This window comes from Chinchilla lanigera, unplaced genomic scaffold (genome assembly GCF_000276665.1).
Source record: "Chinchilla lanigera isolate Chin_1 unplaced genomic scaffold, ChiLan1.0 scaffold00050, whole genome shotgun sequence".
Lineage (NCBI taxonomy): Eukaryota > Metazoa > Chordata > Mammalia > Rodentia > Chinchillidae > Chinchilla > Chinchilla lanigera.
The window spans coordinates 14,685,487-14,711,428 of record NW_004955451.1 but is presented as its reverse complement, the minus strand read 5'-3'; the positions used below and the strand labels follow the sequence as shown (position 1 = coordinate 14,711,428).

Sequence of the window (25,942 nt, the reverse complement as noted above, 5' to 3'; positions counted from 1 at the left end):
TAGGAGCAAGGGTTTGGGAGGTAAACTCTTTGAATCGTTTGTTCGCTCACGCATTCTAGGTGAATTTGTTTATTTATTTATTTATTTTTTGGTCGTTTTTTTTTTTTTTTTTTTTTTGGTTTTTTTTTTTTCCAGTACTGGGAATCGAACTCACGACCTTGCGCTTGCCAGGCAGGCGCTGTGCCGCTGAGTAGGTGAATTTGTTTAAACAGATCACCTCTGAGTTTCAGTTTCCCTCCCCTCCCCTTCCCTCCTGTGCCTCTCCCTTGCCCCTCCCTTCTTTCTTCCTTTCTGGCCTCTCTTTGTAGTCCAGCCTGGCCTTGAATTCACTGTTAGCTCAGATGGGCCTCAGACTTGCCGCAGTTCTCCTGCATTAGCCTTCCAAGTGCTGGGATGACAGGTGTGTGCCACCGTGCCCTGCTCATTTTATTTTTTGAGGCTGGGTCTTGCTCTGTAGTTCAGACCAGGCTGGAACTCTCTATGTAGCCCAAGCTGACCTGAAACTTGTGGTGATCCTCCTGCCTCAGCCTTCTGAGTGCTGGGATCACAGGCTTACACCCCGAGTTTGAATTTTCTTGTAAGATAAGAATACTTAATTTGTTTCAATGGATATTACATTCACTTACTCTAACCATAACTATGTACCGGCACCGGTGTGTATGAGACAGTGGTAGATCCTAGGGATATAACAGAGCACGAGCTGATCCCAGCACAAGGAATGTCTTGGGTAATACAGGTGTCTCAATAATCAGTCACAGAATGAGTTTATGATAAAGTTTAGGACCTAGTATAAGTTCCTTGGGAGTGTGTGGAAGGGGCACCTAATCTGGTTTGACCAATCAGCAAAGGCTTTCTAGAAGAAGTGATGTTTAAACCAGGACCTGAATGTTGAGTAGAACTAGCCAAAACATACAAAAGCTGGGAGGCAGCAGCCATATGATATTTAAAAAATGAAGAAATTTTGGCTTGGAGGATCCTCTTTTATTTATTTATCTATTTATTTTTGAGACAGGATCTCACTATATAGTACAGGATGGCCTTGAACTTACTAAGTAGCCTGTGCTGGCCTCAAACGCACAAAGTCCTCCTGCCTCAGTCTCCCAAGTGCCAGGATTGTAGGTGTGTACCATCACACCTAGTGAAAATCTCTTTCAACTTTTTTTTTTCTGGTACTGGGAATTGAACTTACGACCTCACGCTTACCAGGCAGGCGCTGTGCCACTGAGCTAAATCCCCAGCCCCCTCTCTTTCAACTTTTAATTTCTTTCTTCCTTTTTTTTTTTTTCCTTTGGAGATAGAGTCTTTTTAGGGGGATAGGATGGTCTCAAACTTGTGCCTCTCCTGCCTCAGCTTCCTGAGTGCTGGGATTACAGGCATTCATCACCACCACCCCGGGGCCATTTTATTTTATTTTTATTTTTTTTGGTACTGGGAATTGAATTCAGGATCTTGTGCTCGCCAGGCAGGCACTTATGCCACTGAGCTTGATCCCTGGCCCATGGGGCCATTTTAGAAATTAAAACAAATTAAGAAATATTAAAAAAGGGCTGAGAATATAGCTCAGTGGCATAAGTACCTGCCTGGCAAGCACAAGGTCCTGAGTTTGATTCACAGTACCAAAAAAAAAAAAAAAAAAAGAAAAAAAGAAAACAAATATTTAAAAAAATTTATAAATTCACCTAAAAGTTATTTTAAAAAATGTTCTTGTGGGGATTTAGCTCAGCGGCACAGCGCCTGCCTGGCAAGCACAAAGTCGTGAGTTTGATTCTTGGTACTGGAAAACAAACAAACAAACAAACAAACAAAAAGATGTTCTTATGTAAACAAACAAAAACCTTATTATGTGTTAACATAAGTAACATTAAGTGAAAAATAGCCATATTTTCCAAAACAAAACATTCTAGGAAAATGGCATTGTGTTACACTTTGCAAATCTTTACCGTGTGGCTTTATAGGAGGCACTGAATTCTCATATGTCCTTATGGACTCAATTGTTGCAGTAGGCTGTTTTGCTTGAAGAATATGAGGAAAATATGGCCTTCCATATCAGCTGTTTAACTTGAAAGGGCAGAAATGATTTATTTATTTATTTTTTTGTTTTGGTTTGGTTTTTTTCTGGTACCGGGAATTGAACTGATGACCTTGCACTTGCCAGTCAGGCGTTGTGTCGCTGAACTAAATCCTCAGCTCCCGCAGAAATGATTTAATAAGCTTTCTTTTTTTTTTTTTTTTGTCTTTTTGAGACAGGGTCTCGCTATGCAGTTCAGGCTGGCCTTGAGCTCACTTTGTAGCCCAGGCTGGCCTCGAACTCGCAATAATCCTCCTGCCTCAGCCTCCCGAGTGCTGGGATTACAGGGGTGCGCCACCACGCCCAGCTTAATAAGCTTTCAGATAATGAATATTCTTCTTCAATACTATGCTAAAATTTTTCCTAAAATCCAATCAACGAACATTTTATACTTTGTTACATTAAAATCCAACGATCTCTTTGCTGCACTTCGTTTTGTTGTTGTTTTTGGTACCAGGAATCAAACTCAGGACCTTGAGCTTGCCAGGCAGGTGCTTGTGCTGCTGAGCTGCATCCCTGGCTCCTCTTTGTTGCACTTTGAATATATCTTTTGGTCGTGAATGACTTTTGCAAAATCACAAAGTTGACATTTGGGAAATATCTCTTGGTTGCGCTTTGAATATATCTTCTGGTCATGAATGGCTTTTGCAAAATCACAAAGTGGACATTTGGAAAATTTTGAAAAACAAAACTGAGTTGTACAGATGCTCCCGTTCTTGACAATTATACAACATCCATACACACTGGGGAGCCGCCGGGACACCCCGCCGTACACTGAGAGAACGAGAGTGAGCAGGCACATGACATCTGAGGAGCATACTGACAATAATTCTGACTTCCCAGACCTCTTTTCTGAGAGTCTCATTGTGTAGTTCAGGCTGTTTTTGTCTTTTTGAGACAGGGTTCAGGCAGTTCAGGCTGGCCTTGAGCTCACCTTGTAGCCCAGGCTGGCCTCGAACTCACAATGATCCTCCTGCCTCAGCCTCCTGAGTGGTGGGATTACAGGCTTACAGGTGTGTACCACACCCAGCTAAACCTTTAACCTCTTTTTGCAATATGGCTTTTATGTTGCTTAGGGACTTGTCTACCCTAAGGGTATAAATAGAGTCTCTAATTTCTGCCAGCCCTTGACTTTATTTTTTGCATTAATTTAATTTGTTTAATCCATTTAGAGTTTGTGTGAGGGGTTCACTTTTATTTATTTTTCCAAATAGATGGACAGTTGGCTCAACTACCTTTATTGAATAGGCCATTCTTTGTCTTTTTTTTTTTTGAGACAGGGTTTCACTCTGTAGTTCCGGCTGGCATTGAACTCACCTGTAGCCCAGGCCGGCCTTGAACTCATGGCAATCCCCCTGCCTCAGCCTCCTGAGTGCTGAAATTATAGAACGCACCACCATTCCTGGGTATGGTTTTGTTGAGGTCACTCTGTGTAGCCCAGGCTGACCTTAAACTCCAGTCATCTGGCCTCAGCCTCCTAAGAGGATTGCTGTGTTCTCAAGACAGCCTGGACTACATAGTGAGACCTGTCTTAAAAAACAAAACAATAAATTTTCTTGGATGGGCTGGGGGAAGCTCAGTGGCACAGTACTTGCCTAGCACGCTCAAGTCCCTGGGTTGAATCCCCAACACTACATACAGACAGACATACATATATACGTACAAGAAAGACTGGGAAATTCTCAGTGGTTTTTAGGCATGTCATTTTCCAGACTCATTTTAGGATCAACTTGCTAAGTTACTTTAAAAGCCTTACTGTACTTTGAGATTTCCTGGATTTTGTGAATGAATTTAGGGAATTTATAGGTTAATTTTAGGAGATTCTGGTTGTCCCTGTTTGATGAATGAATTCAAGGGAGTTAGAACAGGAGGCAGGGAGACTGTTTAGTCTGGCTTTTTTTTAAAATTTTTTAATTTTGGTCTTTTTGAGACAGGGTCTTGCTATGTAGTTCACGCTGGCCTTGAGTTCACTTTGAAGCCCAGGCTGGCCTCGAACTTGCAACAATCTTCCTGCCTCAGCCTCACGAGTGCTGGGATTACAGGCATGCACCACTATGCCGGGCTAGTCTGGCTTTTTTTACTCCTTCTGTGAAAGACCAAGTAGTAAATATTTTCAGTCTTGTAGGCTATCTAGTCTCTGTAGCCACTATCCTGTCATTACGATTTGAAAGCAGATAAACACGATAGGCAAATAAACCGCATATCTGGATTCTAATATAGCTTTACTAACAAAAAAAAATGGCAAGCCATGTTTGTTTTGCAAGTTATCTTTTTCCCAGCTCCTGATATAGGCTGTTGCAGTAATTCAGGTGAGAATAAACAAAATAGCTGGGATAGCTGGGTGTGTTGGCTCATGCCTGTAATCTCAGCACTCAGGAGGCTGAGACAGGAGGATCTCTATGAGTTAGAGACACTGCTTAAAAAAAAAAAGGGAAGGCAAGGGAGGAGAGGGTTAAAGATATTTCTTGGTGTTGGGTGCTGCCTGGGTCAGATCAGAACTGAGATCCAATGTGTTTAACAAAGGTTTGTGGACAGTTTTAGAAAAGTGTGGGTGTTTTTGGGACTGAGGCAGTAGGAGTGGCTGAGAGTGGGTCGGGGGAGCCGTGGAGGTGGAGGTGGAGACAAGCGTAATTAAACTCAGGGCTGTGAGGAGGAGCAGCAGGGGAGGGTAGTTGCCACGTAAAAATGTGGGGTGAGCAGGAAGCTCTTTTAAAAATAGAAGAACTAGCTGGGGATAGAGCTCAGTGGCACAGCGCCTGCCTGGCAAGTGCAAGATCCTGAGTTCAATTCCTGGTACAAAACAAAACAAAACAAAAAACTTTAAAAGTAGAAGAAACTTCAGCCTTCAGCCTGGCAGGGTGATGCAGACCTGAAGTCCCAGCACTTTGGGAGGCTGGGGCAGAATTACCAGTTGGAGCCCAACATAGATAACCTTGTGAGACCCTGTCTCAAAATAAAAATGCAGGGGTGTGCTCAGAGCAGGCGGCCTGGAGAATGGCTTCTCTGTTTATAACATACCCAACAGGAATTTAGGGTCAGTGTGACAAGGGGCACAAAGCCTGTGACTTCCCTCTGAGCAAGGGTCCTACACACGTACTCCATAGACTTCCCCATGGCTTCTGGATAGTACCACTGGGACAGGGCCGAGGAATGGGGGAAGCTATAGCATTTAGTGGGGGAGGTGGACTTTTTTTTTGTCTTTTTGAGACGGGGTCTCACCTTGCAGTTCAGGCTGGCCTTGAGCTCACTTTGTAGCCCAGGCTGGTCTCAAACTCGCAATGATCCTCCTGCCTCAGTCTCCCTGAATGCTGGGATTACAGGCGTGCGCCACCACACCCAGCTAGAGGTGGACATTTTGAACCTGTCCAGTATATTCATGGGTTATATGTCGGTAGTCCTAGAACTAAAGACTTTGAATTTCTGTTTTCAATAAATTAAAAATAACAGTAATAAAAAAAATGCGGCCCAGTGCAAAGGCCCTGGGTTCATTCCATGCCCAGCACTGTAAGGTAAATAAACGGAAGAAAAAGAGAATCTTGAGATGTGTAAGCACTGGTGAGAAGCTGAAGGCAGAGAGAGATAAATGTCTGGACGGTAAAGTGCGATGCAGATTTAGTAATTGACTCTTCCTTCCCTCAAGAGGCTCTTTGGCCCAGGTGCCGGCCTGGAGAGGCCACTTAGGCATCGCCGGAGTGTGGGATGGGAAGAGGGAGGGGACAAGGTAGCAGCTGCAGGGTCAGGCTGGGCCAGGCACGAGTTTGGCCACAGGCTCAGCCTCAGGGCTTCTTGGGGCTCGCCCTGGGCCCCTCTCCAGGGTCTGAGCCCCTGGGCCCTGGAGTCCGGTCTGCGCCTGCTGGGACCAACCCTTGACCTGGCAGGGAAAGTGTGCTCAGGTCTCCTTGTGGTGCTTTTTTCAGTGAGCGAAACTTACACAATGGCTGTAATTCAAAATTGGACGACTGTAAAATCATTTTGATCAAGAGCATCTCTCAGGACCTACAGAGTGCCCCCACCCCCCAGCACAGGGGGCCGGTTTTTAGGGCAGCGTTCCGCTCCCCCTGCAGGTTGCGTTCGGGAGGGTGGGTTCTTCGCCAAACTCTTGCTATGAGGACTTGGGTTATAAATACTCGCCACGGCTGGACCCTTCTGCCCCGGCAGTGCGCAGGCAGGACCCAGCCCTCTGATCCCCTGACCTGGCTGTGGCTTAGTGTGTCCCGCTGGGCGTCCTGAGTGCTAATCACACTCACCCGCACTGTGCTTCTGCGCATCCGAGAGCAGTGGGTTCGGATGATGGAGAATTTGTACAGAGAAGGAAGACTCACCATACTGAGGGCACTGAGGCCAGGGAAGCTTTCTTCCCAAATCTTTGGAGTTCTCTACTCTTCGAGCAGAGTTAGCGTCGAACTGGTAGCAGTTCTCCTGCCTCAGCTTCCCAAGCACTGTGATTACAGGCTTGTGTCACCATGTCTGGCCCCAGCCCGTTTTCTGAAAAAAATTTTTTTTTAAATTTTGAGGCAGGATATTGTTAGTTGCTCAGGCAGGATTTGAAATTGTGATCCTCCTGGCTTAGCCTCCCTTGGTGCTGGGATTACAGGTTTGTACCACCGTGCCTGGTTCAGATTTTGTTTTATTTCATTTCATTTATTTATTTATTTGTTTATTTATTTATTTTGGTTTTTGTTTTTTTTTCCGGTACCAGGAATCAAACTCATGACCTTGCGCTTGCCAGGCAGGTGCTGCGCCGCTGAGCTAAACCCCCAGCCCCTGCTGTGTTAAGTTTAAATAAAATGAAATAGGGGGCTGAGGATGTAGCTGAGCAGCACAGCGCCTGCCTGGCAAGCGCAAGGTCTTGAGTTCGATTCCTGGTACCAGAAGAGAAACAAAACAAAACAAAAAACAAATAAACTTACACAGCAGTGTATGGCTGATGGCTTCCCTGTTGGACAGTGCAATTTTGGAAGCTACTTTGGGAAATGGTAACCCAAGGAGGGGTTTACCCAAGGGGAGGTTTTTATTTATTCATTCTACAAACAGCAAGGTTGTGAGGGTCACTGAATGAAAGCACAGAGGAAGGCTTTCGGCTTTGGGCGGAGTTTGGGGCCAGTCAGGGAAGGCTTGGGACGGGTCCCGAGGATGAGGCTTCTCGAGTGAGTAGGAGTGCGTGCGGCGAAACCCCATGTCAGGCTGCAGCCCTCCCCCAGTTGGTGCACAGGATGCACCGTTCTGTAAGAGGGGCCTCGCCGAGTCACCCCGGCTGGTCTCAAACTTGTGAACTCCAGCGATCCTCCCGCTGCAGCCGCCCAGCAACCAGTGTGCTGGGGCGACGAGTGTGCCGCGCCGCATACACCAAGGTCCCCCTTCTCGTTTGGCAGTGCTGGGGTGCGGGCCAAGGCTTCGTGGATGGCAGGCGGGTGGTCCGTGCGGAGCTGCGCGGCCTCGATCACTTGCTGACAAGTCGCAGGATGGGGCTGGGGTGTGCAGGGCGCGCAGCCCCTGCGTCCCGTCCCTGCACTGAGGAGAAGCCTTGGGAGTGGAGACGCGCAGCCCCCATGCTTTCTTAGCGTGGGAGCGTGGGGCAGGCGCCTGAGCACCCCCTAAGCCGTCTGCGGGGGGCTTATGCTGAGGACGTCGTCCACAGTGTGCCTGACGGGCAGGGGTGGACAGCACAGGGCGGGATCACAAGCTTTTTTTTTTTTTTACGTTCTCACTGTGTAGTTCAGGCTAGCCTTGAACTTGCACTGATCCTGCCTCAGAGTGCCGGGATCCCGGGTGTGTGCCGCCACGCCCGGCATTGTGTGTCCCTTGAAGGGACAGGGTGGCCTCTTAGAAAGAGCTGGTCAAGGTTTGAGGGCCGGGGCTGCTCTGTTTGCTCTTCCTAAGTAGAGGATTAGTCTCCTGACCCTCCCCCTGCTTCTCCGTCTAGATGGTGTCCTACTCCTCCGTCCTCACGGCCATCAGCAAGGTATGAGCATGGGGCGCAGTGGGGGGGCACAGACAGAGCCGTGCCGGCGGGGGACAGGCACCCTGCTCTGCTCTGAGGCTGGCTTTCTCTGTGGGGAGGTGGGGCTGGCAGGTAGGAGCGTTTCCAGGATCCCAAGGATGCGGCTCTGAGCCCCGAGGTTGGAGGAGGGATGCAGGAGTCCTGCGCGCCCCGCGTACCCCGTGTGGGAGACTGCGGGCTGAGGGAGCCCCTGGGGCCTCTCCTTTGTTCTCGCCATAGTTTGACGACTTTTCCCGGGACCTGTGTGTCCAGGCCTTGCTGGACATCATGGACATGTTTTGTGACCGGCTGAGGTACGGGCTGACGAGGACTGGACCCTTCTGTGCGCTTCCTGGAGAGAAGCAGCTCCCAGCACAGGGAGGAGGCCCGGGCCCCCATTTCCCGCACTCACTGCCCTGCCTGGCCCCGTCTTTTCCACTCCTGCCCTTTGCATGAGGTGCTGGCTGTGCTGGGAGCAGCTTGCGTGAAGCCTTGTCTGCTGGGTGGCCGCCAGGCTGGGTGTCTTCCCGGGACTTGGCTGGTTTGCAGCTCTTCCCGAGCCGGGAGCCTGGGGCTCTGGGGAGCCTTGAAAAGGGCGGGGTCTCAGCCTCCCGAGCCCAGCCTGATTCGCCCCTCCACCCTGCAGCTGCCACGGCAAGGCGGAGGAGTGCGTGGGGCTGTGCCGAGCCCTGCTCAGCGCCCTCCACTGGCTGCTGCGCTGCACGGCGGCCTCGGCGGAGCGGCTGCAGGAGGCCCCCGAGACTACCGCCCCGGCCAGCGCGGAGAAGCAGCTCGCCATGTGCCTGCAGCGCCTGGAAAAGACCCTCAGCAGCACCAAGAACCGCGCCCTGCTGCACATCGCCAAGCTGGAGGAGGCCTGTATGCCCCGGTCCCCACGCCCTCACACCCCCTCAGCTTCCCCTGCCAGGCCTGGGGGCCGCGTCTTCCTCTCCCACTTGTACCCCGGAGATGGAGGTCTCCCGCTTCTGTGTGTCTCTCCCTGTACGCCGCACGCACATCCCGGGGGTGGCTCGGGTGCCCTGCACCAGTCAGCCAGCAGGTGTTTACGGAGCAAGCCTGGTGCTGGGACCCACGTCAGGTGGCTGCAAAGAGCCTGAGTCCACCTGCCTCAAACTCCCAGAGTGCTGGGATTACAGGCATGCGCCACTATGCCCGGCTGAATACTTAATTTTTTTTGTTTTCCAATCAGATTTTATTTTAGATATGCATAATGATCACATTCATCATAGAGATTTGCACCTGTACATGATAGGACTTGCTGCTTTTTTACCCATTCCCCTACCCACCCTTCAAGCCCCGCCCCCTCCCCTCCCCTTTTATGAGGCTTGTTTTTCTTTTGGTCTTTTTGAGACAGGGTCTCGCTGTGCAGTTCAGGCTGGCCTTGAGCTCACTTTGTAGCCCAGGCTGGTCTTGAACTCGCAACAATCCTCCTGCCTCAGCCTCCCAAGTGCTGGGATTACAGGCATGCGCCACCACGCCCGGCTTCCCTCCCCTTTTATGAAAGGGGAAAATACTTAATTTTAATGAACCTCAGACCTTGCCTTCTTCTTCTGCCTGTGCCATGGGGGTCACTGAGGTGGCTGATGCCATTGTTGAGCTTGTGGCCCTCTGGGGTTGTCAGGAGCACCTTATAACTCGGTGCCAACTTGCTGTGGAGACCGTGCGTGCGGCCCCTGGGACGGAGTGGGTTAGAGCGGTGGGGCGGTGCTAACAGGACAGATCTCGGGGCTTGGCTTGGCCAAGAGCCATCTCAGCAGAGACAGCAGCGACGGCCATGCCGGGATGAGGTGGCGGTTAGGAGGCCAGCTTGCCCAGGGTCGGGGGTCAGGCCCTTGCGCATGGCTTTGGGGGCCCTGCCGTGCGTGCTGGTCCGCTGGTTGGCATCACACCTGCTGCCCCAGACCTGACCACATCCGCCTCAGGGCGCCGCCCTCTGCAGCTCAGCGGCCTGGGGCGCCCCACCGCCTGGGTCCTCGTCACCTTTCGTGTGTTCCCCTGCAGCCTCCTGGACGGCCATTGAGCAGTGCCTCCTGAAGCTTGGGGAGACCCTGGCCAACCTCAGCAACCCCCAGCTCCGCAGCCAGGCCGAGCAGTGTGGTGTGCTCATCAGGAGGTAACCCTGGGGCCGGGGAGGCGTCCTGGGGTGTGGCCGCCTGCCCCCCACCCACCTTCACCCCTGCCCACCGGGGCGGTCTGTCTCCAGCATTCCCAGCATGCTGTCTGTGCGCTCGGAGCAGCTGCACGAGACAGGCTTCCCCACGGTGCACGCCGTGGTCCTGCTGGAGGGCACCATGAACCTGACGGGCGAGACGCAGCCGCTGGTGGAGCAGCTGATGATGGTCAAGCGCATGCAGGTGGGGCCCCAGGGCGCCAGGCTGCCGCTGGGCCGGGGCTCCCTGCCTGCAGGGGCGGGCCCGGCGCCCCTCGCTCACCCTGCCGCCTCCACAGCACATCCCGACCCCGCTGTTCGTGCTGGAGATCTGGAAGGCCTGCTTCGTGGGGCTCATCGAGTCTCCCGAGGGCACCGAAGAGCTCAAGTGGACGGCGTTCACCTACCTCAAGGTGCCTGGGGCCGTCAGGAGATGGCGCGCTGGCCTTCGCTCCATGTCGCCCTGCTGACCTGGGGCCCCTGCAATGCGCAGGTTCCAATTGCTCGTTCCCCTGCTATCCCAAGCCATGTGCAGCCCCCTCAGCAGGGCAGCTGGGGCAGCGGGGTGGCCCTGGTCCCCTGGCAGCTGGTGCTCACTTTTGCTGTACCAGTTCCCGTCCACAGAAGTGAGAGGTCCCCATGTCCTGCAGGCTGAGGGGCACTGAGCACTTGGGTGCCAACAAGCTTGCCCAGGCTGACCTCAGACTTGCTGAGATCCTCCTGCCTCAGCCTCCCAAGTGCTGGGAGTGCAGGCCTGTGCCACCGCGCCTGCTCCACCCCAGGCTTCTGATGGCCGAGGAGCACAGCGCTGCCAGGGCCTGAGGGGTCTCCGTGTCCAATGCAGGGGGTGCGGCCCTCGGGCGGGGAAGAGAAAAGAAACTGCTCCTCCTATTTGCTCTCCCTCTCTAGATCCCGCAGGTGCTGGTGAAGCTGAAGAAATACTCTCATGGGGACAGGGTGAGTGGGAGCAGGGTGGGTGTGGTGGTGAGGCTGCTCCTGCCCTGAGGGACGGCAAGGGAAGGGTCCCTTAGGCGCAGCGGGCGCATGTGCTCTTGTTGGGAGGAGGCGGGAGGCGCGTGTGTGCACTGGGGCCTACGCGCACGTCCTTGCACACACACCCAGCTCCGGCAGAAGGTGGCTCAGGCTGCTCCCTCCAGCAGGCAGGGCTGGCCCTGATGACAGGGCTGGGAGGCCCCTGGGGAGCAGGGATCACTGGAGCGCCTCCCCAGCCTCGGGCCGCTCCCGTGCCCAGCTGGCGTCCTGTGAGTGCAGACGGTGTACTGCCTGCGTGGGCCCCAAGGGGACTCTGACTCTTGTAGGACTTCACCGAGGACGTGAACTGTGCCTTTGAGTTCCTGCTGAAGCTCACGCCCTTGCTGGACAAAGCTGACCAGCGATGCAAGTAGGGACACGCGGGACGCCTGGCGCACCGCCGGAAGGGCCTGGCCATCCCCTGCCCTCTGTGCCGTGGGGGCTGCCGTCGCTGCCCTGTGCACGGCCCCTCTGCACCCCCGCGGGCACCCCAGGAGCAAGGGGCTGGCAAGGGGCTGGCAGACCCCAGTGTGAGGCTGCCCCCCTGCACGCACTTTCCCTGCAGCTGCGACTGCACCAGCTTCCTCCTCCAGGAGTGTAACAAGCAGGGGCTGCTGTCGGAGGCCAGCTTTGCTAACCTCACGGCCAAGTGGTGAGTGAGCGCCCCGCCGGCCCGGCCCCGCCCCCTCACGCCGGCCTGTCCGCTGCCCCTCCGCTCCCCCCTGAAGTCTGGGTTGCAGGTGCCTGGGACCGTGTCCTGGGCTACAGGGAACAGCAGCTGAAAGAAGACACTGACCTCATCAGATCAGACTTTTGTATTCTTTCTTTTTTTTTTTTGTTTAAAAAAAAAAAAAAATTTAACTGTTGGGGAATTGAACCCAAGACTTCACATATGCTAGGCAAGTTCTGTGCCTTGGAGCTAGAGCTCCAGCCCAGCTTTTAGTTGTTTTTTGACACAGGGTCTCACTATGTTCAGGGTGGCCTTGAACTCGCTGTAGCCCAGGCTGGGCTCAAACTCATGGTGAGCCTCCTGCCTCAGCCTCCCAAGTGCTGGGATTACAGGCATGCGCTACCACACCTGGCCAGACCAGATTTACTCCTAGTTGCTTTTTTTTTTCCTCTTTTTTTGCCCCAGGGATCGAACTTGGCCTCACATTTGCCAGGCAGGCGCTGCATCTTAGTTGCTCTTTAAATTTTTTTTTTTTTTTTTTTTTTTTTTTTAATTTTTTTTTTTTTTTTTTTGTCTTTTTGAGACACGGTCTCGCTATGCAGTTCAGGCTGGCCTTGAGCTCACTTTGTAGCCCAGGCTGGCCTTGAACTCACAACAATCCTCCTGCCTCAGCCTCCCGAGTGCTGGGATTGCAGGTGTGCACCACCACGCCCGGCAGTTGCTCTTTAAGTTAATTCACCCTTTCTTGTGATCAAAGAAGAAAATCCTACTCTTTAATCTTAAGGGAATGCTCAAAATAGGTGCGCTGCCTGAGGTGATGCAGGCGGAAGGATTGCAGTGCTGTACTGAAGCCCTTTCATAAGGGTCAGCAACCCCAGAGGTTCTTCATTTTTTTAAAATCTTTTTGAGACAGGGTCTCCTTGTGCAGTTCAGGCTGGCCTTGAGCTCACTTTGTAGCCCAGGCTGGTCTCGAACTTGCAACGATCCTCCTGCCTCAGCCTCCCGAGTGCTGGGAGGTTCTTCCTTTTAATTTCCATATTTTCAGGGGTCCCAGGGCTTGAACCTAGGGCTCCATGCATATGGGCAAGTGCTCAGCCGCAGAGCCAGCCGTGTCCCCACCTCCCCAGCTTCCTGTGTGTTCCCCTCCCGCCCTGTGTCCCTGCTGCTCCGGGGGACTAGAGCGCTAGAGTGTCAGCATCGCCCTGCCTCTGTCCCCTCTCACGGCCACCCGGGTGTGGCCCTAGCAAGGCGGACCGGGAACAGGCGCCGCAGCTGAAGTCGTCAGAAAATGCCAACATCCAGCCCAACCCCGGGCTCATCCTGCGGGCGGAGCCCACCGTCACCAACATCCTCAAGGTGAGCGCCACCCCTTCCTCCTGCCTTGGTGCGGACGAAGGAGGGCGACCGCAGGCCTCGCCCGCCAGCTGCTCTGCACCCTTGCTTTGGAGGCAGAGGGAGCGAGGCCAGGGTGCTGCCCCTGCGGGCGGACCTCGCTGTGTCCCAAGCTGGGGAGGCCCTTGCAGACCTAGGGCCCACGGGACTGTGACAGCCCAGCTGGCAGCGATGGACCACAGGGCATGGTGGATTCGAGGGAATCAGAGAGTTGACGAAGCTGCCAGTGCACGTGCCGGGCACGGAGACCCACGGGGAGAGGGTGTGGCCGGCCTGGTGGGGTCTGCGGTGCCCGCAGGAGTTGGCGTCTGTGCTGTCCCCAGACCATGGACGCAGACCACTCCAAGTCCCCGGAGGGGCTGCTGGGGGTCCTGGGACACATGCTGTCTGGGAAGAGCCTGGACCTGCTGCTTGCTGCCGCTGCCGCCACCGGAAAGCTGAAATCCTTCGCCCGGAAGTTCATCAAGTGAGGACAGGCAGGCCCTGGGCCTGGAGGGAGGCCGAGGCCCGTGGGGGCGGGCACACGGCCAGCTCTCCCCCAGGGCAGGGCCATCTCAAAGCCTCCTGCCCGAGGCCTGTGTGCTGCGCGAGCCCCGTGCGCCGGGAGATCTTCCCACTTCAGCGGTGGCGGGAGATGCTGGCAGGGCGCAGGCCTGAGCAGCATGGCCTTGGGCTCTCGGTGTGGCCCAGGCGGATATGCTCATGGCAGTCCTCTTGCCTCCACTTCCTGAGTGCTGGGATGACAGGTGTCCGCCAGCACGCCTGGCAGGTGACCTGGAAGTTGAGATACAGGACACGGTTCCATTGTGGGAGCCATTCTCTAGGCCTTAGGAACCCCTGACTGGTAGAAGCAGCTCTTTCCGCAGGGACCCCGCCCATGCCCTCCTGTACGTTAGCCGTCAGCCGTCAGCCGTCTCCTTCCCCTCCACAGCTTGAACGAGTTCACCACGCACGGCCCTGGAGAGAGCAGTGAGTTGGCCTGGGCCTGCAGTCCTGCGGCACTGGGGGGCGGCCTGGGCTCTCCCTGGGTGCTGGGTCTCCCCAGCCCTGACGGACTGAGGCTCTGGGAGCCGAGAGGGGCCAGCGCTGTGGAAGGGGCTCTGTCCTCCCGCCGGTCCCCTGTGTCCTGTGCGTGTCGGCGCGAGGCAAGGCTCTAGAAGCCGTGGACCCCGGGAAGGGATGATGTTCTCCTTGAGACTCAAGAAAAGGATTCTGAGCCTCGGGCTTTGAAGGAGCCCTCTGGCCCCTGACCTTCCTCAGACGCGCTCCACCTGGCCCGGCCCGGCGACCCCGGCTGCCCCTGCTGAGGTCCCTGTCCCCTTCCCACAGCCAAAACGGCCTCGGTGCGGGCCCTGCTCTTTGACATCTCCTTCCTCATGCTGTGCCACGTGGCCCAGACGTACGGCTCGGAGGTGAGACAGGGCGCGGTGGCCTTGGGGTGCCACGGGGAAGACGATGCCCACAGCCCCACAAGCCCCAGGCTGGTTGCTTCTGCTGGGCTCAGCATCCGTGCCCGCCCTTGAGAGTTGGTGGTTGCCCCAGGGACGGCCACATCTGCCAGTACCACCTCCACACTGGCCACAAGGTGGCAGCAGAGCTCCGCTCCGCCTCCCTGGATCTGGCTGGCCCCAGGCCTGCACAGCCGAAAGCACCCCCTGCACCCTTCGCACCACGCAGGTGATCCTGTCCGATTGTAGCTCAGGCGCGGAGGTGCCCTTCTTTGAGACCTGGATGCAGACCTGTATGCCGGAGGAGGGCAAGATCCTGAACCCCGACCACCCCTGCTTCCGGCCCGACTCCACCAAAGTGGAGTCCCTGGTGGCCCTGCTCAACAATTCCTCGGAGATGAAGCTGGTGTCAGTGGTGGGCCGCGGTGGGGAGGGCCAGGCCTCTCCTGCGCCCCTGCACATGCCCTGCCGTGATGTCCCCACCCACCCCGCAGGCAGATGAAGTGGCACGAAGCCTGCCTGAGCATCTCAGCGGCCATTCTGGAGATCCTCAACGCCTGGGAGAATGGGGTGCTGGCCTTCGAGTCCATCCAGGTAGCGTCATCGCCCCCAGGGGCAGCGCAGGGTAGGAGTGTGTTGTGTTCCTTGACACCCCTGGGCACGGTGGTGCACACCTGTCCTCCCAGCACTTGGGAGGTGGAGGTGGGAGGACTGCTGGAATTCCAGGGCAGCTTGGGCTCCATAGTGACTTCAGGGCCACCTGAGCTATAAGGGAGACCGTGTCTCAAATGAATAGATCCCCACAAAAGTAAAGAACAGGGAGGCCCGCCCTCCAGGGCTCCGCATTCGCAGATTGTGGAACTGGTCTTCCCGAGACTCGTAGTGTCAACCTCTCCTCCCACCCAGGGGGCTCTGGGAAATCAAACTTTGGGTGTGGAGGGGTGGCCCACGGCCCAGACCCCACTGGGCACACGCGGGCCAGGAAGGGAGAGAGTAACCCGGCCCCCTCCCCGCAGAAGATCACCGATAACATCAAGGGAAAGGTATGCAGCCTGGCCGTGTGTGCCGTGGCCTGGCTCGTGGCCCACGTCCGGATGCTGGGCCTGGATGAGCGCGAGAAGTCGCTGCAGATGATCCGCCAGCTGGCGGGGCCGCTCTACAGCGAGAACACCCTGCAGTTCTACAATGAGAGGTCAGCCCTGCCCCTGCCGCCCACGGGGTCATGAGCAGCGTCCCGGACCCGGATTCCTGGGCCACCCCAGCAGTGCGCTGGGGGTTGAACCCAGGGCCTTCATGCTGAGCTCTGTCTCCAGCAGGCTTTTATTTTTCCACCTTGAGACAGAGTCTGGCTGAGTCGCGCAGGCTGGGCTTGAACTTTCCATCCTCCTGCCTCCGGAAAGGCAGACTGCAAACTGCTTCCCGCCCTCAGAGGGCTCGAGGTTCCACCAGTGCAGCGAGGGACAGAGGGATTGAGCTGCCCCGGCCCGGTCCTGTCCTGGGATAGGCCCCGTCTGTCACACGCACAACTCTCACAGGCCTTGCTGTCCTGTGACTGCCCCTCGAGGGCTCTCAGGCTGACGGAGCGGCCCTGTGGCCTCCTCGGTGTGGGGTTTTCCAGGTTTTTTTTAACTTTTTTTTGGTACTGGGAGTCAAACTCAAGACCTTATGCTTGCCAGGCAGGCGCTTGTGCCATTGAGCTATAGCCCCGGCCCCTGTTTTGTTTTGTTTGAGATAGATTCTTGCTCTATAGTCCAAGCTGGCCTTGAACTCACTAGATAGCCCAGGCTGGCCTCTAACTTGCGATGATCCTCTGCCTCAGCCTCCTATGCGCTGGGATGACAGGTGTGCGCCACCATACCTGGAGGGTTTTCCCGTTTGGGCAGGGAAAAAAGGGAAGATTTGCCCTTCCCATCATGCCAAAGTGGTGGAGGGGTCGGGTCATCCAGACCAGGGAGACAGCGCCCGGAGCCTTCTCACCGCGCACACCGCCTGGCACATGTGGAGCTCCTTCCCCGTCTCCCGCCTGATGACTTCCCCTCTGCTTCCTGTCCCCAGGACTCTGCGCAGATCTCTGGAGTTAGGCAATCTGTGTCTCCGTGACTAAGTTATTTCAGCATAGTTTCCTCAAACCCCAGCCATGTGCTAGCATGTGACAGGAACTCCTTTGCGAGCGTGGGTGGGCCACACCGCCGTTATCTGCGGGCCCGTGTGGACCCTTGGGCTCTGCGCTCGGGGTGTCACCAGTGTGTGTTGGGTGACAGCTCACAAGGTGGCTCTCGGGGGAAACAGCTCAAGTGGGAGAGGTGAGGGAGGGGCTATAAGGTCATATCTGTTTTCCCTTTGTTAAGTTCTTTTTGTTGGGTTGATTTTTTTGGTTTTTGGAGACAGGGTCTCACCATGTAGTTCAGGCTGGTCTTGAATCCACTACGTAGCCTATGAACTCGCAGTGATCTCCCTGCCTCAGCTTCCTCAGTGATGGATTGCAGGCCCTTACGCACCCGGCCCTTGCTCCCTTCTCCTTTCTTTCCTCACCCCCGAGTCCTGGACCCTTGCCCTGCCCGCGCCCTTCCTGAGCACCCCTGTCCTAGGGCTGCGGGGCCGTGAGAGCCCGTGGCCCTGCGCAGGTGCAGGGTGGCTGCCGCAGCTGTCAGGATGGACACCCAGCAGGCGCGGGAGAGGGGGGTTCCTGGACGTCTCACAGCTGTGCGAGCTTGCCCAGCACCCAAGGCCGGGAAGAGCCCTGCGGGGCAGCCTTGGGCCCTCTCCTGGAAGCCGCAGTTTACTCTGGCAAGAGGCCGAGGCTGGGCGGGGACCCTGTAGGCGCTGGCAGGGAGCGATTTATTTCTTGCTGTCACCGTGTTGGCGGGGCCCGGCCCTGGGGGAGGGGAAACGGGAGCAGGGATGGGAATCTGCCACTGGATCTGCCCAGGGCGGGGAAGGCCCAGCCCCTCGCCAGCGGTCTCCAGCGGGTGCCAGCCCTGCCCGGAGCGGGGCCGTGGGGCTGCCCCGCTGCCGAGTGGGGTCGGCCGGGCACTTCCGTAACCCAAGCTCAGAGGACGCGCCCACGTGCCCGCCCGCAGGGTGGTGATCATGAACTCCATCCTGGAGCACATGTGCGCAGACGTGCTGCAGCAGACGGCCACGCAGATCAAGTTCCCGTCCACAGGCGTGGACACCATGCCCTACTGGAACCTGCTGCCCCCCAAGCGCCCCATCAAGGAGGTGCTGACGGGCGTCTTCGCCCAGGTGCTGGAGAAGGGCTGGGTGGACAGCCGCTCCATCCACATCTTCGACACCCTGCTGCACATGGGCGGCGTCTACTGGTTCTGCAACAACCTGCTAAAGGTGCGGGCGGGCGGTGGGCAGGATGGGCCACACCCGGGACCCCTGGCTGCCCACCCACACCCCTCAGTGCCCCGTCCCCACCCGCCCGCCAGGAGCTACTGAAGGAGACGCGCAAAGAGCACACGCTGCGGGCGGTGGAGCTGCTCTACTCGATCTTCTGCCTGGACATGCAGCAGGTGACCCTGGTCCTGCTGGGCCACATCGTGCCGGGCCTGCTCACCGACTCCGCCAAGTGGCAGAGCCTCATGGATCCCCCTGGCACCGCGCTGGCCAAGTAGGGGTCTCCGCCCCGCCCCCACACCCTGCCCCTCCTGCTGTGTCCGGAGCTGGGCCTTGGGGATCCGTGTAGGGTGGAGCCCCGTAACCATGCGCCCTGCTTCCCGGACCCTCCGCCAGGCTGGCTGTGTGGTGCGCCCTGAGCTCCTACTCTTCCCACAAGGGACAGGCGTCCTCTCGCCAGAAGAAGCGGCACCGGGAAGACATCGAGGTGGGGGCCTCTGCTGGCCTGGGCCTGAGGGGTGGCTGTGTGGGACCCTGGGCATCTCAGGGTGAGGGTCCGTGTGCTTCCTGGAGTGTGGGAGGGCTGAGGAGGGGACCCTGCCCCCTGGTGATGGCAGCAGGAGGCTGTGGGGAGCTGAGCTTCCTCACCCTAACCTGAGCTCTAGCCGGACACGGTGGCACACACAGCTACTCGGGAGGCTGAGGCAGGAGGATTGCCAGCTCAAGGCCAGCCTGGGCATGTTAGCAAGTATAAAGAGTAAACAAGGCTGGGGCTCAGTGGCAGAGCACTTTCCCCATGCGTGCAAGGCCCCAGCTCCGCACCCACAGAAGCCCGCTGAGCCTGGTCCTCTCTGAGGTCACCCACCGGGACTGCTGGGTGCTGGCACCCCCCCACCCGCAGGATTACATCAGCCTCTTCCCCCTGGACGACACGCAGCCGTCGAAGCTCATGCGGCTGCTGAGCTCCAACGAGGACGACGCCAGCATCCTGTCGAGTCCCAGTGAGCACGTGGTCTGTGGGTCCCCCGCCCGCACCCCCGTGCCCCGCCAGGCCCTTCTGCCCGGGCCGGCTTGTCCGTGTGCCTTCCCTTGTCGGCTGAGGGCTGGCAGCTGCCCTGCTGCCCACCCGGGAGATGGGGCTGCCGTCACCAGCCCCAGGAGCTGAGGTTCTTGCGCCCAGGCGCCGCACTCCACCCCCGCAGAGGTGGGACCAGGTGCCCAAGTGCGGCTGCCTCGGCGTGGCCGCGCCCTGACTCCGCAGCCGGGCTCTCGCTTCCTTCCCGCGAGGACAGCCTGCCCGCGCAGGCCCGCTCCCCCTGCCACTTCCGCCGGCCCCGTCCCTGGCCTTTGGGAGCTCTCCCGGCCACAGTTTCCTCCCTCGGGGGCCCGGCGCGGCCATGGCGCTGGGCTGCCGTAGCCAGCGCCCTCGCCCTCGGCTGCCCTGTGGGACGGGCGCAGGGGTTCCTGGCTCCCTCCGCTGCGGCGCCGAGGTCGGCGTCCTGGGTGTAGTTCCCGCCCCTGGTCTCCTCACCGGGCCTCGCGGAGAGCGGGTGGGAGCCGTGTCCCCTCCCGCCCACAGCTGACCGCTCCGTGAACAGCTCCCTGTCAGCCTCCCAGCTGCACACAGTCAACATGAGGGACCCTCTGAACCGGGTCCTGGGTGAGTGCCCTCCTGCTGTCCCTCGGGGCCAGGGGCTCCTCCTACCCCGACCCCTCTACCGCGTGGGTCGCCTCGCCTTTTCCCTTTTCAGGCTGCTGGGGGGCCACTGCTCGTTTTTCCCTCTTCCTGGTTTTTGAGACAGAGTCTCACTATCTAGTTTAGCCTGACCTTGCCCTCATTTTCGTAGCCCAGGTTGGCCGTGAACTAAGTCATGGCGATCCTCCCGCCTCAGCCTCCTGAGAGCTGGGATGACAGGCACATGCCCCCGCGCCGGGCTTCTTTTCCTTTGCGTGCCCCCGGCCCCCAGTCTGCCCCCAGCCGGGCCCCTCACGCAGCCCTTCCCGCCCTTGCCCTGCACAGCCAACCTGTTCCTGCTCATCGCCTCCATCCTGGGCTCGCGCACGGCCGGCCCGCACACGCAGTTCGTGCAGTGGTTCATGGAGGAGTGCGTGGACTGCCTGGAGCAGGGCAGCCGCGGCAGCATCCTGCAGTTCATGCCCTTCACCACCGTGAGCGCGGGCGGGGCGGGGCGGGGCGCGCCCGGGGCTGCGGGGACCCTGTCTCTGGCCCCCGTGACCCCTGTGCCGTGTGGCAGGTGTCGGAACTGGTGAAGGTGTCGGCCATGTGCAGCCCTAAGGTGGTGCTGGCCATCACAGACCTCAGCCTGCCCCTGGGCCGCCAGGTGGCCGCCAAAGCCATCGCCGCCCTCTGACCGCGCAGGCGGTGAAGGACGGGCGTCGGTGCTCGAGCCACAGAAGGACTCGGAGCCTTCCTCCGCCAGCCTTCCCCGAGGCGCCGGCAGTCTCCTCCCCCTGCCGGGGCAGGAAGGGCTCCCGGAGGGGACCTGCCCCAGGGACAGGTGGACGCTGGTGCGTGCACTTGTGGGGCCTTGTCACCTGACTCTCCTGTAAATAAAGGCCCTCGGGCCCCTTAGTGACTGGAAGTGCTGTGGGTGTCTGGGCCTGGACGGAGTCCCCCGGGGCCCCGTGTGCCGGGCCGGGTGAGGAGGGAGAGGAGGGTAGGGCTCGGGTGCTGCTTGTCCCCTCCCGGGCAGACCTGGCCGGTGGGGCACTGTGGACCCCGCCCTCTGTCCTGCCCTGCGGTGCTGTGCTGGGACAAGGTGCCCTGCTGTGTGTCACCGTGCCGGGGCCCTGGCCTTGTGTTCCAGGAGCCAGGTGGGGCTGGGCCGGGTTGGCTGGGTGCATGTGGCTCCCGAGGTGTGGCCCTGGCCCCTCTGACGGCCACAGCCTTCCCCTCCAGAGGACATTGGCCGCAGAGGCGGAACAGAGCCACGAGAGGGGACCCGGCCTCGTCTGCACAGGGCCTCTTGTCCCGTTGGCCCTGGGCCGCCTATGGAGGCTCGGGCCCTGTAGCTGCACATGGGCCCGCCCGGGGCACAGACTTGGCACCCTCTGCCCAGCCAAGCAAGCGTAGGGCCTGGGTGCACCTCTCCCAGCACCTGGCCTGGAGGCACCAGGAAGGAATGTGGGGGAGCCAGGAAACCCCCGCCCCCTTGCACACAAAGAGCAGAAAGGACTCTCAGGAGCGATCAACTTTATTGTCCTCAAACTTGGTTACAATGAGAAAGTGGGGTGGGGCTCCCTCGCACCCCTCGTCTTTCCAGTCCCATCCAGGCCCTGGAGAACCCCACCTTAGTGGGTGCCGGGGCAGGCACCCGCTGGTGCTGGAGTCCAGGCCCGACCAGAAACCACAGAAAGAAAGCTGAATCCCAGGGCCGCCTGCGAGCCCTCCCGTCCCTGCGCCAGGCCCTCGTGCCTGGGGTGGGGCGGGGCGGGGGAGGGACCCAGCTGGGGAGCTGGGAAGAGTGCTGTTTAAATATTAAACAGGGATGTCATCTCCCACGCGGGAGACCTCCTGATGCGCCTGGGCCCGGTGCAAGGCACAGACGGGGGTGGTCCCCGGTGCCCCGCGCAGAGAGGGCTGGGCGCGGGAATAAATACTTGGTATTTACCTATCTCCTCCCGGTCTGGGACCAGGACGGGAGAACTGAGCTCTCACTGCTACAGGCAGGAGAAGAACCCAAGACCGAGGGAAGCACCCAGAGTCTGGGGCTGTATTTTCTCCTCCCTGGGTTTAAATATGAGGGTTAAATAAGCATAAATATTAAATAGAGATAAATATTCCGGCAGGGAGCTGCGCTCAGGGCCCTGTGAGGTAGCGCAGCGTGCGGTAGGCCAGCTCCAGGAAGCTCTGCAGGTGCGAGGCCACGAGCACCCCTCCTGCCTGGCGCTGGAAGGCCGAAGTGAAGGTGGGCATGATGCCCTGCATAGGCTGTGTGGCCGGGGCCACCCCCAGTTCTTCCATCTGTAGGGGGGAAAACATGATCAGCGGCGACTCCGCGGGCCAGCAGCCAGGGAGGCCTGGCAGGGAGGTCGGCTCTCCCCAGTGAACCCAGCATGCTTCCTGGGTGCCAGGCTGCGGGGCAGGCATTCCAGTATGACCACCTGCCTCGCCCACCAGGGGCTCACCTGCTGCCAGACGGTGGTGGCAAAGTCAGCGACATCCAGCTGCAGTGTGTCCACGGTGGGGGACAGCTCAGGGGAGACTCCTGCCAGCGCCTGCAGGAGGCCCTGGTACAGGAGGAGCCCGGCCTGGAGCTGGCGCAGGCAGCTGGCCTGGGGGAAGGAGCAGGGCAGTGAGGCGCCCCTGCTGGCGCAGGCACCCCGTCTTCTCATCGCAGGAACGGGGTGCAGCCCCCTCCCTGCCCTGCCCCCTCCGCCTCTCACCAGTTGCAGGTCCTGGCTGGAGCAGCTCCTCAGGTGAGCCCACGGGATGCCCAGAGAATGGCCCAGCAGTGCCAGCTCCTCGGGGTGGCACAGCTTGTGCATGGCACACTGGGGGTGGGAGGGTGCGGTAGGTCACTCGCCAGGACCCAGCGCCCTCCAGGTCCTCGGGCCGTCCTCCCCTCAGCCCCACCCTCCACCCCTCCATCGCCCCTGGCACCCAGCACAGGGTCCCTGCCCAGCTCCCTCCACACCACGTGTCCTGTGTCCTGTCCTCCATGCCCCTCGCTGGTGACCTCCCGCACCCCCTGCTCACCAGCTTCTCCTGCATGGCCACAGCCTCAGCCTGGGCCCTCCGCGCCTGCTCCAGGCACTTGAGCACGAAGCTGCGGGGCAGGGGCAGGGACGGGGGGCTGGCGGGGTCCAGGGGCGCAGCCTCGTGTCCCCTCCAGAGCGCACTGTGCTTCAGCAGCAGCAGCAGCAGGGCTGAAAGCAGAAGACACGGCCGCTCCCACCAGGTCCCTCCAGGTCCCTCCGGGAGACGGCAGAGCGGCCGAGCCCCACGGGGGCCGGGCCCCGGCGCCCCCACCCTGGCGCGAAGGGGGCCGCACTCACCCATCATCCTGGCGGGGCTCTGGGCAGCAGCGCGGGCCATGGGGCTGCGGGGAGCTGGGCTGCCGGTGTGCTGTCAGACCCACTTCGCGGACCTTTATACAGAACCCATGGAAGCCCGGGAGGAAATTACCTGGGGCTACTAAGGCTTAGTAATAACTTCCCAGGATTTATGCAAATTTGTTGGTGTCCAGGACAATGCAGGGGGGTTGGGACACAAAGCTGTTTGCGAAAGTTTTGTGAAATTGTGGAATCTCTGATCCTTCTTTGACGTCTGCCCCCCTCAAACCCTCTTCCTCCAGGACAGCCCCGCCCAGGGCTCAGCTGCCCTGGGGGGTTTGACCAGAAACCAACAAGGCAGAGCAGGGAAGTCCTGGAGGCCCAAGGCAGGCCGAGGCTGGTCACAGGTCCTGGCTGGAGACGCTGCCTCCATCCTCCCCCAGGGGGCACCCCGGGCAGCCCCTCTGCCCATCTTCTTGGGGTTCCCAAGCCACCTGCACCCTAGGTCAAATTCTAGGGGTGAGGAAGAAGCTAATTGTCCCCTGACTCCGGCCCCGAAACTCCCAGGGGGCGCTCGGCCTCCTGTGGGCCAGGGCCCTGAGGCAGGACCTCCGCTCTTCTGTCCCACACTTGGAGCCGCACGGGGCCCCTTCCAGGCCGTCCTGTCCCGGGCTGATTAGCTGGGAACTCCCCAACATCCCCCCATGACTCACCCCTTAAGCCCCCGGAATCTAGACAGAGGCCAGAGGAAACCGGATATCTGTCCTGAGTGAATCAAGACCCTCCGGGGCCTTGTCTCACCTGACCCTGCCCTTCCACCTCCTGGCACACTCGTCCTGGCACATGAGCTTGGCACACTTGCCCTGGCACACTACGGCAGAGTCCCCGGGGCTCTGGGATTGGGGACGGGTACATGATGTTCCCCCGGCCCAGGGAAGAGGCCGCCAGCTGGGATGTCCCCTGCCCCGACGAGGACCAGGCGGGGCATAGAAAGGGCAGTCTGCCTGGTCCACATGCCCCGAAGGCCTGTAGCCTTAGCACCGGAAGCAGCCTTGGAGCCCAGTCCGCCCTGTGAGGGAAGGGCCCTGCCCAAGGTCATGGGCGCACAGTTGGTGCCTCAGCATGGGCTGTGCCTCAGTTCTGAGTTCTGAGGGCCTCAGGTCTGCCGGGTGGGACTGGCTGTGGCCAGCTGCGGCTCTGAATTCACTAGCCCACCATGCCCCTGTCTAAGCCACAGGGCGCTCTGGGAGCAGAGGCTGAAGGCTGGGTGGGCGTCTCCGGGGCTGGCGCGCCCTCTGGTGGCCAATGTGGCAGCGACGTCACCTGTTCCTGTCCTGACACCTGGCCTCTTCGAGTTTGCAAACTAATTTACTATCAGTGTTACCAAAAGCCTTTGGATCTCCCTATCATCTGTTCCCGTGTGGGGAGTTGTCGGCTCCAGGAGCCCCGTGGGCTCTGACCGAGGCCCCCGCACGGGCAGTGAGGTGTCCACAGAAGACCCCACTCCCCGCAAACGGACCTCAGCCCTATTCACAGCACCCCGTGCGGCACGGATTCCGGAAAGCAGTGCTCACTCGCGCTGGCCCAGGGCTGGCTTTTTCGCACCAAAGCAGCTACGACAAATATGCACGTGAGCCCGGCAAGGTGGCGCTAATCCCAGCACCGTAATCCCAGCACTCTGGAGGCTGAGGCAGGAAGACTGCAAGTTTGAGCCCAGCCTGGGCAATTTAGTGACTTAGCAAGACCCTGTCACAAAATAAAAAATGATGTAGCTCAACACAAAGACCCTGGGTTCAATCCTAGTAACACACACACACACACACACACACACAGAATAAATGAATATGTGGACATTGGGATTTGAATGTCATGTTTTTGCATGTTGTAAAATATTTTTTTTCCTTAACCATTTAAAAATATAGAAGCCATTCCTCACTCAGGGTGTAAGTGCCTCAACCCAGAGGCTTGCTCGGCCAACCCCAAAGGCTTCACTGAGAAATAGAATTTTTTTTTTTTTTTTTTTTGTCATTTTTGAGATAGCGTCTTGTTACACAGTTTAGGCCTTGAACTCACAGCGATCCTCCTGCCTCAGCCACCCCGGTGCGGGGATTACAGGCGTGGGGAGGACTAGAATTCTTGGTCACAGGACATGCGTATTTCCACCTTGACAAGGGACAAGCGTTACTCCAGATGGCTGGCGAAGCTGCCGGAGCCAGCACCAGGCGGAACAGGACGGGAGCGGAGGCCGCCAGCGCTCCTGTCCATTCCGACACCTGGGAGTGGGCTGGGCGCAGCGCTGGGGTCCCCGGCACGAGGAGCAAGGCCCAGGGAGGGCCGCAGGAGGGAGGCCGCGGGCCGGGCCCCTGGCAGCCCACCAGGCTCCGCCCTGGGCGGCACGAGGTCCGACAGCCTGGCTCGCTGCTCTCCGCGCCCCGTCCCTGCGTGGGAAGAGCCGGTCAACAGGCGGCCAGATGGGCCCTTCGGCCTCCCGGAACACTGGGGGGCGGAGCCCCAACGCGCTGGGGTCCTGCGCACAGCGGCGCGGGGCTCCTCTTCCCCGCCGGACGTGCGCGGGCGGGCGGAGGCCTCGGGCGCGGCGCAGGCAGCCTCCCCCCCGCGGCAAGTCCGGTTCGTCCTCGGAGCCGGCTGCGGGCCTGCCGGGCTGAGCGCCCCAAGGACGAGGAGACCCCGCCCTCGCCCACCGGCGAGCGGGGAACTGATGCGAGCACGGGGCTTTGGAGAACTCTTTATTGTTTAAAAATCCTAACTGAGGCGTGAAAAAACATTCCACCCAACACAGGCCGGCTCCGGGGCTCCGCCG

At 58.7% G+C, this 25,942-nt stretch overlaps 3 protein-coding genes across 3 annotated transcripts in view; 1 reads left to right on the top strand and 2 right to left on the bottom strand.

Moving 5' to 3' along the window:
* Med24 (mediator complex subunit 24) overlaps positions 1 to 20,708 on the top strand; it is a gene marked incomplete at its 5' end in the record, with an annotated part of 21,318 nt that extends 610 nt beyond the window's left edge. The window contains 22 exon segments of the mRNA XM_013519195.1: positions 8,289 to 8,362; positions 8,695 to 8,927; positions 10,071 to 10,182; positions 10,273 to 10,423; positions 10,518 to 10,631; positions 11,128 to 11,175; positions 11,538 to 11,620; positions 11,816 to 11,902; positions 13,165 to 13,276; positions 13,636 to 13,778; positions 14,244 to 14,281; positions 14,642 to 14,724; positions 14,990 to 15,168; positions 15,255 to 15,354; positions 15,777 to 15,952; positions 17,841 to 18,105; positions 18,198 to 18,379; positions 18,502 to 18,592; positions 19,007 to 19,106; positions 19,685 to 19,765; positions 20,126 to 20,274; positions 20,361 to 20,708. Of these exon segments, the coding sequence (XP_013374649.1) occupies positions 8,289 to 8,362; positions 8,695 to 8,927; positions 10,071 to 10,182; positions 10,273 to 10,423; positions 10,518 to 10,631; positions 11,128 to 11,175; positions 11,538 to 11,620; positions 11,816 to 11,902; positions 13,165 to 13,276; positions 13,636 to 13,778; positions 14,244 to 14,281; positions 14,642 to 14,724; positions 14,990 to 15,168; positions 15,255 to 15,354; positions 15,777 to 15,952; positions 17,841 to 18,105; positions 18,198 to 18,379; positions 18,502 to 18,592; positions 19,007 to 19,106; positions 19,685 to 19,765; positions 20,126 to 20,274; positions 20,361 to 20,477 (2,718 nt within the window).
* Positions 20,709 to 21,302: 594 nt separating this feature from the next.
* On the bottom strand, positions 21,303 to 23,248 carry Csf3 (colony stimulating factor 3 (granulocyte)). The gene is made up of 5 exons (XM_005394341.2): positions 23,125 to 23,248; positions 22,826 to 22,995; positions 22,513 to 22,620; positions 22,255 to 22,401; positions 21,303 to 22,090 (listed from the first exon to the last, which is right to left on the bottom strand). Exons 1-5 carry the CDS (start codon positions 23,162 to 23,164, stop codon positions 21,926 to 21,928), a joined length of 630 nt encoding a protein of 209 aa, XP_005394398.1. The 5' UTR covers positions 23,165 to 23,248; the 3' UTR covers positions 21,303 to 21,925.
* Positions 23,249 to 25,855: 2,607 nt separating this feature from the next.
* Psmd3 (proteasome 26S subunit, non-ATPase 3) overlaps positions 25,856 to 25,942 on the bottom strand; it is a gene marked incomplete in the record, with an annotated part of 18,692 nt that continues 18,605 nt past the window's right edge. The window contains 1 exon segment of the mRNA XM_005394339.2: positions 25,856 to 25,942.

Excerpts from the sequence above, each read along its gene's own strand:
- Csf3 (XM_005394341.2), bottom strand. The coding sequence starts at position 23,164 with ATGGCCCGCGCTGCTGCCCAGAGCCCCGCCAGGATGATGG. Across the intron at positions 22,996-23,124 it reads GAGCCCCGCCAGGATGATGG|CCCTGCTGCTGCTGCTGCTG; the intron begins GTGAGTGCGGCC and ends TTCTGCTTTCAG. Across the intron at positions 22,621-22,825 it reads TGGCCATGCAGGAGAAGCTG|TGTGCCATGCACAAGCTGTG; the intron begins GTGAGCAGGGGG and ends TCCCACCCCCAG.